The 13,889-nt window shown below is 40.6% G+C and overlaps 1 protein-coding gene across 4 annotated transcripts in view; it reads right to left on the reverse strand.

Annotated features, from left to right (window-relative positions):
- Positions 1-560: 560 nt before the first annotated feature.
- Positions 561-13,889, reverse strand: part of SRGAP1 (SLIT-ROBO Rho GTPase activating protein 1) — a 235,625-nt gene continuing 222,296 nt past the window's right edge. For all 4 annotated transcript variants that reach the window (XM_081127248.1, XM_081127247.1, XM_081127246.1 and 1 more), the window contains 4 exons: positions 6,872-7,052; positions 5,489-5,623; positions 5,027-5,366; positions 561-1,726 (listed from right to left, as the gene is read on the reverse strand). In XM_081127248.1, the coding sequence (XP_080983374.1) occupies positions 1,349-1,726; positions 5,027-5,366; positions 5,489-5,623; positions 6,872-7,052 (1,034 nt within the window). In that variant the 3' untranslated portion in view covers positions 561-1,348. The remainder of the gene's footprint in view (positions 1,727-5,026; positions 5,367-5,488; positions 5,624-6,871; positions 7,053-13,889) is intronic.

Consider the following 13,889-nt stretch of genomic DNA (forward strand, 5'->3'; position numbering starts at 1 on the left):
TAAGCTGCTGCTGGTGGGAGATGGTGATTTGTACCTTAGTAAAAGCAAATGAATTCAAAGCAACCCCTTTTAGATAGAGGGAAATACAGCATAAAAATGGGCTAAAGAAAAACTGTCTCTGTGCCAGGATGTGAGATAAAGAGGGCCCCTAATGGAGTTGGGTGACTGTGTGTTATGTAGAGACCACATGAGAAAAGAAAAGAAAAAATTAGTCATGGTTCCAGGTACAAATTCAGGAGGAAATGATCCTGGAACCACGAGGCAATGCTCCCACCGTGGCCAGCACGGCACTCATGGTCCAAGTACCATGGCCAGTTCTATGTTCGCTCAAAGAGACAGAGGAGAGGAAAGGTGGGGATTCAATTAAGGATCATCGGGTCTCTGCAGCATGTTTAAAGGAACCAAGGTCATTTAGTCAGAAGAGAAGGCTGCGTGAACCAAGGACTGGTGTGCTGCTTGCTTTCTCCATTTCCACAGAGAACACAGGGATTCAGGGGGGCTGGAAATATTTTCTAGGCAGTTACTGAACAACAGATCTCGGAAGGAGTCTGTGGCGTAGTGTAACCAGAAAGTCTTTAATTTAGACTGTTCTAGTCCTTGGTGAATGCATGGGATGGAGTTGGGAATCTTCTGGGGCCTCGTCAGGCTTGTGGAAGGAGTCCCATCGATAGCTCTGGAGAACTGTCTCTCTCTCCTTTCCCAGGTTAAGTTCAAGCAGTAGCTACAGAAGTTCTACCCTCTTCTGCTGAGTCTTTAACCTGGACCCAAGGAAATGACTTATTATGATGGAGGCAATCGTCCGATCATTCGGGCCATGGGTTGAAGGTCCCATTGGGAGTGTCTATCCCACTGTGACAATTGCAAGTCTCTAGCATGTGCTCAACCCCACCTCCTGTGTGGAATCAGAGGTGCTCGATGTCAGCTACCATACACTGCCATTATCACCCTGCAGCCATTACTCCAGGTGCCACAGACCAACACTAGTTACACTCCGAAGCCCGGAACTCAGATTCTCCTGCCTTTGGACCCAGACCACACTAAACCTGAATGCACAGAGGAGAGTGGTGTTGCCTTCATTACAAATGGTGCAGCATTGAATTTTCAAGTAAGTCTAAGTGTGTCTATTGTCTTTAAAATGACATATGTCCAGTTATTTAAAAAAAAGAAATTACAAAATACAAATGCCCGTGTTAATTTAGCTAGTCTCAGACGTTACATTCGAGAACATAGAAAAGCCAGAAGATCTCCAGTTCTAAGCACAAAACTAAGGAAAGTTAGGGATTGTGGACTTTTGTCACTAATCCGTTTTTTTTTAATTACCTCCCTGCATGACCTTGCTCAGTGGATTTTACATTGTGCAAGACTTGTCTGTTGGACCCTGGGAGGGGGGTGCAGGTCCTATGGTAGGGTTTGTTTTTGGAAGAACAGCAGGTTTCGGCCTCAAGGCTGGAGGCTTTAGCTGCACGCCCATCCTGGGCGCCACCATAGGTTTGAAAGTACTCATTGTATCACTGGAGGAACTCGTGCTTCGGCGAATCTGAGGCTCTGAGCTCCTGAGGGCAACGTTGTGCAAAGGGCTGAGAGATTCTGTGGAAGTGGCTGGGGTGGGAGAGTTTTTCATTTGTTCTAAGGTATCCAGAACCACGTCGGGGGCGTGCTTTGCTGTACTCTGTCTCTCCAGTTCTCGGAGTTCATTCAAAGCAGTGTTCATCGTCTCTTCAATATCCTGTTGTAAAATCATTAGAAAGAGAGAGAGAACAAACTGATAATTCATACTAATGTACAGAAACCAATATATTTCACTTCAAAGCAAACAGGCCCGCAAAAGCATGAATGCTTTAATTGCATAGTAGGTAGACAGCGTATAAGCACAATGCCATTTCATGTAATTATTTTGACTCTGAATGTTCAGGAGACCACCATGCAATGGTTCATGGAGCCATTTATCAAACATTTGCCATTCTAAGGCACCAGGTACCCTTCTGGTGGTTTCTACCTTACATAATGACTTTTCATTATATAGAATTCTACTTTACTTTATGGTAAAAGGTAGCTTAAATTTACATACGGCAACAATTTCTCAAGAAACAAAAGTGAAATGCAATAAAAAAAATCAGACTTCTTTCATTCATTCAACAAATAATTTTTGAGCACTTACTATGTATTTGGCTAACTCCTAGCAGTTCTTAAAAAATCAGTGTAAGCATTTCCCTAATTATTATGACCAGTGGATCCCAATGGAAGTGGTACCACCCCATAGAGGGCATTTTTATAAAATAGTGTGTGTGCGTGTGTTCAAATGTCATAATAATGGGGCGACATCATTAGCATTTGGTGGGCAGGGCCAGACATACTAGTGATCTTACAAGTGTCCTAGATAAATTGTCCCATATCTTGTTCAACTTTTGAATGTCTTCCAGAGATTTATGTGGGTGAAAATTTGTTTATAATAACCTGACCCTAGAATCCAATTCTTTCTTATATATAAACACAAATATATTTTTAATGGTGTTAAGTGTTTAATGATGTTTATCATAGAAATAAAATGATCACATAAATTATACTCTATTTTGACTGGGACTGACCAAGGGGTGTCCACTATTTAAGAAAACTCACATCACTAATGGAAACACCTTTCATGGTATTTGAATTAAGACTAACTTGAAACTTTTATATCAATGTGTATTTTTGATTGTATTTATGGCCATTCTACATGTTGGTGAAAGCTCCATCAATGGATAAATGGATAAGCAAAATGTGGTGTATACCAACAATGGAATCTTATTTGGCCTTAAAAAGGAAGAAAATCCTGCCACACGCTACAACGTGGATGAACCTTGAGGATATTACATCAAGTGAAATAAGCCAGTCACAAATAGGCAAACACTGTATAATTCCATTTACATAAGGTAGTCACATTCATAGACTAAGCCGAAAGTAGAATGGTGGTGGCCAGGGCTGGAGGGAGGGGCAAAAGGGTAGTTGTTCTTCGATGGGTATAGTTTCAGTTTTACAAGATGAAAAAGTTCTTTAGATCTGTTTCACAACAATGTGAATATACTTTACTCAACTGTCCAGTTAAAAATGGTTAAGATGGTAAACTTTACATTGTGGTTTTAGCATCCAAACACACAAAAGGTGGTGTATGGTGTGAGGTAGGGTGAGTGGAGGACCACTGCTCTGCTCTGATGGAAAGACCTCTTCTATCCCTCATTTGGAGCATAACCATTATGGTAATGCGTGGTAACTGATTTCCACATCCAACTCCCTCACTGCGTTGCAAGCACCTTCAGGCAGCGGCTGGCTATTGATTTAAACGTTATGTCCATAAAGCCTAGCAATAGGACCTGGCATACAGTAAGTGCTCAATAAAGGTTTGCTAAAGGAATAAACCAAAACATGATGATCACATATAGATACTGTAGTTTAAAAACAACAAAACAAAACACTCCATCAGGGACTCCACTGATTTAATAAAATAATTTGCATATTGTTTTGTATGAACACCACGATGGCAGGCTTCGCTGTCCTCATGGGAAAATCTGGAGATGAGAGATGGAAAGATAAATAAAGGACGCAGCTGGGAGCCATTTTGTCAGGATGACATCACTTTTCAAGTAATTATTTTCATATGTGACTTTCATTTGATGCTAAGCATATGGATTTGTTTTTATAACAAGTATTTGCCCCAGGGAGAATGAGAGAGCCTGTTTATCTGTTGAGTTTTTGTTTTTATGATTTGCGATGAAAGGATTTCCTGGTTCTAGAAGCAATAGGGTTAAATAGACCTTAGTAGGTCTCCCCACCCCCAAGCTCCCAATTCCCTGTCTCTCTAACCCAAATCCTGGTTCACCTACTTACTATAAGCAGTGACGTTACAGCTTTCGCAAATCATTAGTCAGCTGTAGTCAAATATCACTGGTTCTAAACAGGCCTCAGAGGGCCCTGCAGAGAGAGCGCTTCAAATAGAGAGAACCAAAAAGGTCAAAAGTCTATTTGATTTTTGCTGAAAAATTGTTCTGCACTTAAAATTGGTTTAACGTTTTAAAAACACATTAAACTCCTTACACAATCTAATTTGCTATCCCAAATTCTTTTTAGTTAGGACACTGAAAATATCTTGGAAATCTGTCACATCATTGCAGGTTTCCTTGGGCGTTTTTTATTAAAAAGAATGCATCTTTAATAGGTCCCCATGTTTGTGTTCATTTCTCACTTGCTTTCTTGTCTGATCTATGCAGTTTTAAGCCTCCGTGGTAGCTGGAAGACACTTTAGATGACCCAAATGGCAAAGCCTGAATCTATTCACCTCCTTTGTCACTGGCACACACACATTTTTTTATGGCTATGCTGCAAAAAGAACTAGAAAGAAAAATGGTAAACGATGGGAAAGTCAATTAGTATTGCTTTACAGGTATTTTTACTTTGTCAATTCTAATCACTAGGAAAAACTACAGAGCCCTTCTCTGCAGTCACTGGGGAAGTGAAGACACGCACGCCCTCAGGGTGACCCAGTATCCCGACCTGCTGTTCTTTAAACCGTTAACCAACATTTCTCATCTTATTTACTGACTAATCCATCACTTTCTGAGTTGAAAGTATCATCTTTATCGTATACTAAAATTTTTCTGCTTCTGGGCTCTCCGCTCTGTTCCATCAGCTTGTCTGTATTACTATCTTTAGCATGCATTTAGGATCTGGGAGGGCTAGTCCTTCCTCATGACTCTTCGCTGCAGAATCTTCCTGGTGATGTAGCAATGATGCATTTGAATGCCCTGGGTCCTACATTTCTGACATGACTCTGTTTAAATCAACATAAACCTAATGTACTTGGGCCCTTCCAGTAACACAGGGTTCTTCAAGAGACCCAGAGTGAGGCCTTAAATTAAAGAATGGGCTAAGTTCCTTTCTGTTTTCATTAGTTGGTTCTATACAAAATACATGACTACAAAAATGTAAACCCTGCATACCTCCTCCGTCACACTCCCGGTACTGAGCACGCACTATTCCGTTAAAAGCCTCCTACCTGAGCGATTGACTCTGGGTCCAGTGGCTTGTGGTCATTGAAGCCAGAGTATTGCCCCGATGACGTGGACCTTCTAATAGGAGGGCTGTCGATTTTCTTGAGGGAGTCATGCCGGCTGATGTTGGTCAGGCTGCCGTGGCCTGGCCGGCGCCTCCTCTCTGGACTGTCGTTGTTGAGGCCACGGTTCTGCAGCAAGCCCCGGGGGTGACTGGCCAGGTTTGGGGACCCCAGGTCAACTGAGGAGTTGGAAAGAGCATGTGGGGGGTGGAGGGGACAATGGCCATCACTGGTTCTGCCAGGACGCCTTGCCGGAGGGGGTGGCTCTCCTCTTTTTCTTTGTCTAGACATGCACAGAGAAAAAGTGAGAGAAAAGGAGAGCTTAACATGCTGGGTGATACTGTAAGGATGAGGCACTGTGGCTCCTCACGGCCCCCAGGGAATGGCCGGTCAGGCTGCACCCACCTGGCTAAATAGCCATCGGGATGCCGGTCTGTAGGGGAGGTCATGTCCTTGGGCGACGACTTTTCTTCAGGGACTGGCCCACTGCTGGCCTCGCTGTCAGCTTTTTGGCTCAGAGTGTCTGAAAATGTGTCATCCCTGAAATAATGAGAATCAAGAGTGAGGGTCTTTTGATAGATGAACAGAGACAAAAAGAAGTGACGACATTTATGTATGTAAGTCTCTTATTAACATAATTTTTTTCTTCTCATTATAAAAATAATAGTTTCATTGCAGAAAAAGTGGAAAATTCAGATATACAAAAAAAGTGAAATATCACCCATAATATAATATAATATAATATAATAAATATAATATAATAATATAACAAATATATATAATATAATAATATAATAATAAATATAACATCTAGAGACAACTACTGTTAGAATTTTAAAAAGTATCCTTCTACACTTTTGTTAATGCCTGGGATACACACCTACAAGTATGTGCACACACAGGGTGAGGCTAAAGTAGGTTATAGTTGTGAGTACGCAAAACACAGAGTTTATTCTTGTATTATTTATTAATATTGTGTTATTTTCCATATGAACAACTGTAAACCTACTTTTGCCCCACCCTTTTCTTTATGGATGCTTAGGTTTATACGCTTTAGATACATATGGCTGATATCTGTATACACACACATAATATTTCTTGGATTCTGAGGTACACATTTTAACACATCTAACGTTAGGCTGACTTACTTATTCACCTTATACATTTTATGTGCTGTATTTCTCTACTCCTTGAGAAGCTGCCCTTCAATCAGTGCTGCGCTGTGAAATACCGTGTTCACGAAACAGGGATTATACTGCACATGGCACTGTGTAACCTGTTTCTTTCACTTAATATATTATGATCATCTTCCCATCTCTTTAAATAACTTTGAAATTAGAGCTTTCTGATTATCAAGTTTTTTTTTTTTTTAAAAAGAGAAGCCTGGAGATGATACTTTTAAAACTTGAGGTCAGTATCTTCTCTTTGGGGAGCCTGCAATTGAAATGGTAGACAGACAGCAGAAGAGCGCTGCTGTTCCCGGAATCAGCAGTGTCGCTCAGCTCCTAAAGTTCTTCTCCGCACAGGCTCTAAGAATCTGGAAGCTTCAAAAGGCGCCTCTCACTAGTCCTTACTCCCAGCCTCCTGGCAGAGTCTGGGAAATGAAAACCTGCTGGCCCTGCAGTTCTGTCAGAGACCCACGAGCAAGGCGAAGGCCTGCGCCCAGCTCAGAAGTGGTCGCTCTGTAGCCCCTCTTGCTCTTTTCTCACGAGACCACGGTCCCTGGAAGAGCAGGAGCTGGAGGCTCCTCCTGGGAGCACCCTGGCGACCGAAGCCGGGCCTACTCACATGTCCTGCACCACGATGTACTGGTGAGGCACGAGCCCGTCGATGCCGTTGTGTCTTCCTTCCCACCAGTCCTCGGACGCGCGGTGATACAGCAGCAGGGAGGCGCCCTTCTTGAAGGACAGTTCTCGGGCAGAGCGCCCAACGTAGTCGAACTTGGCTATGGCTTCTATGGGCTCACATTCTGCAAAGAACACGCCAGAAAGCGGTGAGGGACAAGGTTGTTAGGAAGGCGCGATACACTATCTGAAAGGTCTAGATGAGGCCTTAGAAGTAAACGAAATAAACGAGGCCACTTTAATATCCAGACAGAACAAGGGACTAAACTCATCAAGAAAGAGAAAATGAGGGTGTTAAAAGAGATCCAGAAAAACATTCTTCGGCTGTCAACAGTTTTTCAGGCAAAGAAAAATTGAACATTACACCTTAATTTCCACAGCCTCTTACTAGAGCTATAATGACAGTTTAATAAAAAATGTTTTAAACTTCGCAATCTGATATATAAGGGATGTAATATCCTCCACGATAGCTCCAATATTATGTTGACATTGATGGAGTTCCCTTGCAACATGTTAATCCCACTTAATGTGGAAAAATCACTAGCCTAGAACACCAGGAAGTTTATGTTTTATGTGCTTATTTAAAAAAAAATAAAGTTTACAGAAATTGCCACATTAAATACTACTTGACTTTTAATTTCCTCATCTACTTTTTTTAGCACTATCAAATCTTCAAGCGTCAAGAAACAGTAAAGACAACTTTGTTTCCTCTAGTATCAGTAACAAATTCTGGATATTACCTATGAAACAAGCACAACTTAAGGCTGTCCTGTACCATCATTAAAAGACCAAATTCAAAAATTGCATTTTCTAGAGATCAAAAGATATTCAAGGGTGCTCTGGCCAGGGTGGCTCAGTGGTCAGAGTGTCGGTCTGCGGACTGAAGGGTAGCAGGTTCGATTCTGGTCAAGGGCATGTACTTGGGTTGAGGGTTCATTCCCTGGCCCCCGTCAGGGCACGCGTGGATGTGTCTCTCTCACATCGATGTGTCTCTCTCTCTCTCTCTCTCTCCCTCCCTCTCTCTCTCTCTCCCCCCCTTACCTCCCTCCCACACTCTCTTAAAAAAAAAAAATCAATGGAAAAAATATCCTCGAGGATTAACAAAAACAACAACAACAAAATATTCAAGGGGGTAACAGTGAGTGAAAAAAAGCCAATCTCAAAAGGTTATATACTGTATGATTCCATTTATATAGCATACTTGAAATAACATAATATTGAGACGGAGACCAGATTAATGGTTGCAGAGGCTGGGTCAGGGAGGAGATGGAAGGAAATGGCTATGGCTGTAGAAGGAATCCCTGCGATGGAACTGCTCTTCCTGACTCTTGCTGTGGTCATGCAAATCTATACATGTGAGAAAACTGTATAGAACCAAGTAAATACATACGCAGATGAGTGCGTGCAGAACTGGTAAAGTGTGAACAGGGCGAATGGATTGGATCACTGTCAGCTTCCTGGCTGGGATATTACACTACAGTTATGTAAGGCAGTGCCATCATGGGAAACTGGGTGAAGGGTACCTAAGATCTCTCTGGATCGTTTCTTAGAACAGCATGTGAATCTACAATGATCTCAAAATAAAAAGTTTGAAAAAATCATTGAATTCTGGGCCTAGAATTGAAATTTCAGCTCTGGTCTAATTCTGACCACAAATATTGAAGGCAAATAAGCGGACAAATTAAACAACTATAAGAGGTGCGTTTGGTGATTCATCTTATTGCAAAAAGCCCTTCAGTTTGGGGCTATGTGATCTTTCTTCCCCTCTCCCACCATCACCCCATCTTCTTCCCTGCTGTCAACCACAGATGAATAAACTGCTAATCAATAATAAACAGAACTAGCCCTGGCCGGGTAGCTCAGCTGGATAGAGTGCTGTCCCGATACGCCAGGGCTGCGGGTTTGATCCAGGTCGGGACACATATGAGAACCAACCCATGAGTGCGTAAAGAAGTGCAACAGCAGATCAGTGTTTCTCTTTCCCACGCTCTCTCTCAAATCAATCAATAACAAATATTAAAAAAAATAAACATAACTAAAAAGGGCCAATATAGGTGGTATATACTTAGAGAACTGTATCTATGCTATGAGCAAATACCTCCTTTGCTAAAAACTAAGCATGTATTAGTTTCCAAATACTCTAGAATATATATGCACACATAATAGATGAAGCCTACCTATCTGTCAAATATTTTCTCAATTTCAAGGAAATTGTCTTCTGTTTTCCTTGGTAACAAAACTCATTTAAATCTTCAATATCTGCTGTACTTATATGGAATAACTGCCTAAGACGTCCTTGGGCAGCCAGCTAAGCCTCTTTCTCACTTGATAAATTCAAACATTCTCTAGGACATGTAAGGCAAAAGCATAGAAATCAACAAACATATTGAAAAAGCTTAGGGTCTGCCATATCTGAAGGGCTGGGTGAATTTCAGCTATACATTTAAAATAAAGACCAAACGTGCCCCATCTTTTTGCTAGTAGATGTTTAAGGTGAGTAATACTTCTTCTTGCACGATAGTCTACATATAGTATACTTCTCAGCAAAGTAGGTGTAAAGATAATTTTAAAGCAACAGTTTAGTTCTTTAACAACTGACTATAACTTTGGATCATATGTTCACACTCTGGTACTTCTTCCTAAAATTATATTTTCTTTATTAAAACAATATAAATAGCAGCTGTATTAAATATCTACCAGTCAGCTTCACAGAGCAGGAATATAACTTTATATTCAAAGAGAATGACTTTTTCATTTGTTCTAAACTTGCAGATACAGAATAAATCCTGGTTGATCTGAGAGGACAGATACGAAATTTTTTACCCCAGTTCTCCCTGGGAACAGAAATAATCATGTCCATGGAAGAATGAAGACATGCCAATTTATTAAAAAGAACTTCATGACATGTAATTTGTAAACTCCTATGTGAATAACCCCATGTGTTAAAATTTTGCTATGTTGAAAAAAAAGAGGAAAGATACCAGCCCATAACATTGTGTACTTGTCAATGGGAAATGAAGAGAGAACCATTAATATTCTTTAATGCTTCTCAGTCATACACTGTCAATGCTGGCCAAGGGCTATTTAAGACTATTTAATAGATATATACATATTTTATCATAATTTCATAATCATAACCTCTGTGCTCATTCTCTCATCTTTTTATTTTTTGAAACAACTAGCAACAGGATTATCGGTCTTTGCATATTTAGATCGAATGTGCAGAGGTTATGAAAGAACGGCCAGATGAATCAGAAGTACATTTTATTGGTAACCCTGCTATATCAACTAGGAATTCTGAGCAATTTCATTATTTTCACTCTTTCTGCTCCCATGAGAGTCATTTCACAGTCAAGTGTCAATCATAGCTATTTATACACATCTTAGTCTAGTCACTGCAGAACAAATCAATCTCAGGCCATGGCAATGCACCATATGCCTTTCACAGAGACAGTAACATGGTCCTTTAAGGCTGGGCAGAGACTTTGTAGAATGCTGGTGCTATCAATAACAATAAGAGTGTAATATGATAGCTTCATTTTTCTGCATGGCTATTATAATTTAGTGCAAAGGGAAAGAAAATTCACTAGAGCTGATTTTTCTGACGGCCTGGTGCTATCGAGTCTTATATTTACATTTCTTCTAATTTTATACAAAATGCTAGTACATCACACTTTCTCTTTGGGACCCTGCTGTCCCTGACACTTTCTCCCCTAAATCTGTTACCCACTGCCTGTGCAGATGATGGTTTTGTTCTGTGACAGCCTCTCTTTTGGAAACAAAAGCTATTCTCTCTAGCGGTACCATAACAGAGAAAAGAAAATAAATACCCTAGCCATCAAAAAGATATTCAACACTCTAGTTAATTTAGCTGCAGGACTTAAGGGGCTGGCTGTGGGTAAGGGTGTCTGTCCTTTGTAAGCAATGCTTTTCTTTAGCAAAACTGGGTGAACATGATCAAAATGTTATCTAAAGCACAGGGCCCTCAGCAAAGTTTTTCTTTTATAGTCAAGAGGTAAGAGCAGCTGACAGATGGCATGGTGGAGAGCCTGATGTTTGGGAAGAGAGAGGGCTGTGGCTTTGTCTTCTCCTGCCACTGGGGAAAGCAAAGAAACACTTAGAGAAGTCGTCAGTGAAAGAGGAATGAATCATATAGAGAAACAAAGAAACCCAAGACAAAAGAATAAATGGTGGCAGAGGTAGGGCTCAGAGACTTTCAAAAACAACATCACTTGAAAGAGTATCTTCTATCTTAAGTTCTGAAAATGTCAACTCATCCTACTTTTAAAAACACAAACTTTCCTTTTGTAGCAGAGGGTAGACACACTAGACACCCTGATTACCCTCCTGCTGAAGTCAGCTAAAAACGTTGGATTAAAAAAAAAAAATCTTTGTAATGGCATTGGTGAGCTATCATAACAGTAAGGAATACTAAAGACCAAAAACTCAATGAAAGTGGGAATACAGTGCAGTAAACAGAACACTAGAAAATGTGCGTCACGGTTTGCCTCGAGGGCATTTTCCCTGCCTGGTTAACTTAAGCTTTCATTTTATGCAAAAGATTAAATCCAGGGGCTGGCTCAGTGTGGAGAATCTAAGCCTCCCCCAAATCTTCCTCTGTTCTACCCTCCATACTTCTCCCTAGATTGTAACCACCCCACCCCCTTCCCATCCCTGGATTTAAGGAAATCATCTATCTCAAACATTGGGACCAAACCAGGTCAGAGAATCCCAACTACATTCCAGTCCTTATGCAGGTCTGCAGATTCAGTTCATACTACCTGGGTGGCCTGCAAAACCTCAAGCTAAAGACTCAGTGTGGTCCCAAGCTGGTTGTACCCCAGGCAGAAGTGAATGCAAACCCTCTCTAGAGGAACTAACCTTCAAATGAGCCTAAAGGAATTCTACAAAGTCCCAAAAATATGTAAAGAAATTCCAAAACACACTGGAAAACAAGACTCAATGAGCAAGAGCCAATAAAAACAAATCCAAGCCCTAGCCAGTTTGGCTCAGTGGTTAGAGTGTTGGCCCATGGACTGAAGGGTCCCGGGTTTGATTCTGGACAAGGGGATGTACCTCAGTTGCAGGCTTGATCCCTGTGCCAGAGACAACCAATTGATGTCTCTCTCTTACATCGATGTTTCTCTCTCTCTCTCTCCCCCCATTCTACTCTCTCTGAAAAGCAATGGAAAAAATATCCTCACATGAGGATTAAAAAAACAACAATCTGAAAAGACTACAGATATTAGAATGATCAGACACATAATTTAGTCAAGAAACTAGAAAGAGGAACTGACCCCATACCTCACACCATACCTCCAGGTAAATTCCTGGTAGAATAAAGATCTATGCGTGAAAAACAAAACCTGAAAAGATTTAAGAGAGAATACGGGAGAATTTTCTTCATTACTTCAGGGTACAGAAGGATTTTCTTAAAGAAGACACAAAGTGAAAGAACCTGTGATTCCTTTAAAATTAAGACCCTCTTTAGCAAATGACATAGTAAGCACATGAGAGACAAGCTACAGAAGATATCTGTAAAATATATACCTAATAAAAGACCTGATCCAGAACCATAATGAACTCTTACAAATAAGAAAAATACCAAAGCCAAACCAAACTAAATCAAGGAGGGGAAAAAAGACCAGAGAAGCTAATGGTGGGGAAATGGACCTTAATTGGCAAAAGACTTGATAGGAATTTCAGAAAATAAAATATCTAAACATATAAAAATGAGTATGTCTGTATTAACTATGTTTTTTATCTTCTGTATTCTGACATCTAGGCCTTGTTGGCCCTGGAGGGACAGTCCTCCCCAAGGTCAGCCAATTCCTACAGAGAATAAATGACTCACCTGGAGTGAGTTTTTCCAATACAATCCAACCAATCCAGAGCCCACACCCACCCAACCACCTGCTCTCTGGGATTCTCACACTCTGGGCCACCATCCACCTGCCCTAATCACCTCAGGGCCAGGTACAAAGAGAGATAGTGTCTATGCCCCAGAGCCTGCTGAAATTATTCAAACCTGCTTATCTTGCTTCTCCTGTTCCTGTGGAAACCGCAACAAAGGCTCTAGCCCAGTTGCTCCCTCTCCTGCCTCATGAGAGACCCTGGTACTTTAGGCTGTGGCCACCCAAGAAGTGATGTGCTCCTTCCTCTTGGGAACTGTGAGAAACAAAGTATCTCCAATGGCAATCATCTCCTGGTCTGTTGGCCTTACTATACCCCAGATTTTCTATTAATAGACTATAGCTTAAAACATCTTTATCAGTACCCAGAGAAATGCAAATTAAATCACAGTGAGGTACCATTACATACGGACAATATTGGCAAAGATGTCAATAGTTGATAAAAATAAAGTGTTGATGAATATATACAACTGAAAGGCTGATCCACTGCTGGTGAAAGTGTACACCATTACAACCATTTTCACAAACAGTTTGGCAACATCGAGTAAAGCTGAAGACATGCTTACTCCTAGGTGTGTATATCATAGAGAAACTCCTATACATTTGCAGTGGGATACATGTTCAAAATATTCATAGCAGTGCTGTTTTAATGGCAAAAAAATAGATAACACCCCACATATCCATCAATAATGAAATAGATAAGTAAAATGAAATATTATACAGTAGTAAGTTAACTGATTATAACTATGCAACAATGTAGAAAAATCTCTGGAATGTAATACTGAGTGAAAAAAAAAAGGAAAATATATGCAATATGATTCCATTTATAGAAAGTTCAATAAAATAGAAGACGAAACAATAAACCATTTAAACACACAGACACATAGCGGTTACCCTTGGAGGGTAAGGCAGTGATGGGATTAGGGGAGCACAAAGGTAATGATGTCTTTTTTTTTAAAAATTTGGTGGTGGTTCCATGAGTGTTCATTGTAATGTTATTCCTCAAACTTTACACATTTTATAGATATTCTTTTGTTTCTACTGAATTCT

Source organism: Miniopterus schreibersii (genome assembly GCF_964146895.1).
Source record: "Miniopterus schreibersii genome assembly, chromosome: 2".
Classification (NCBI taxonomy): domain Eukaryota; kingdom Metazoa; phylum Chordata; class Mammalia; order Chiroptera; family Miniopteridae; genus Miniopterus; species Miniopterus schreibersii.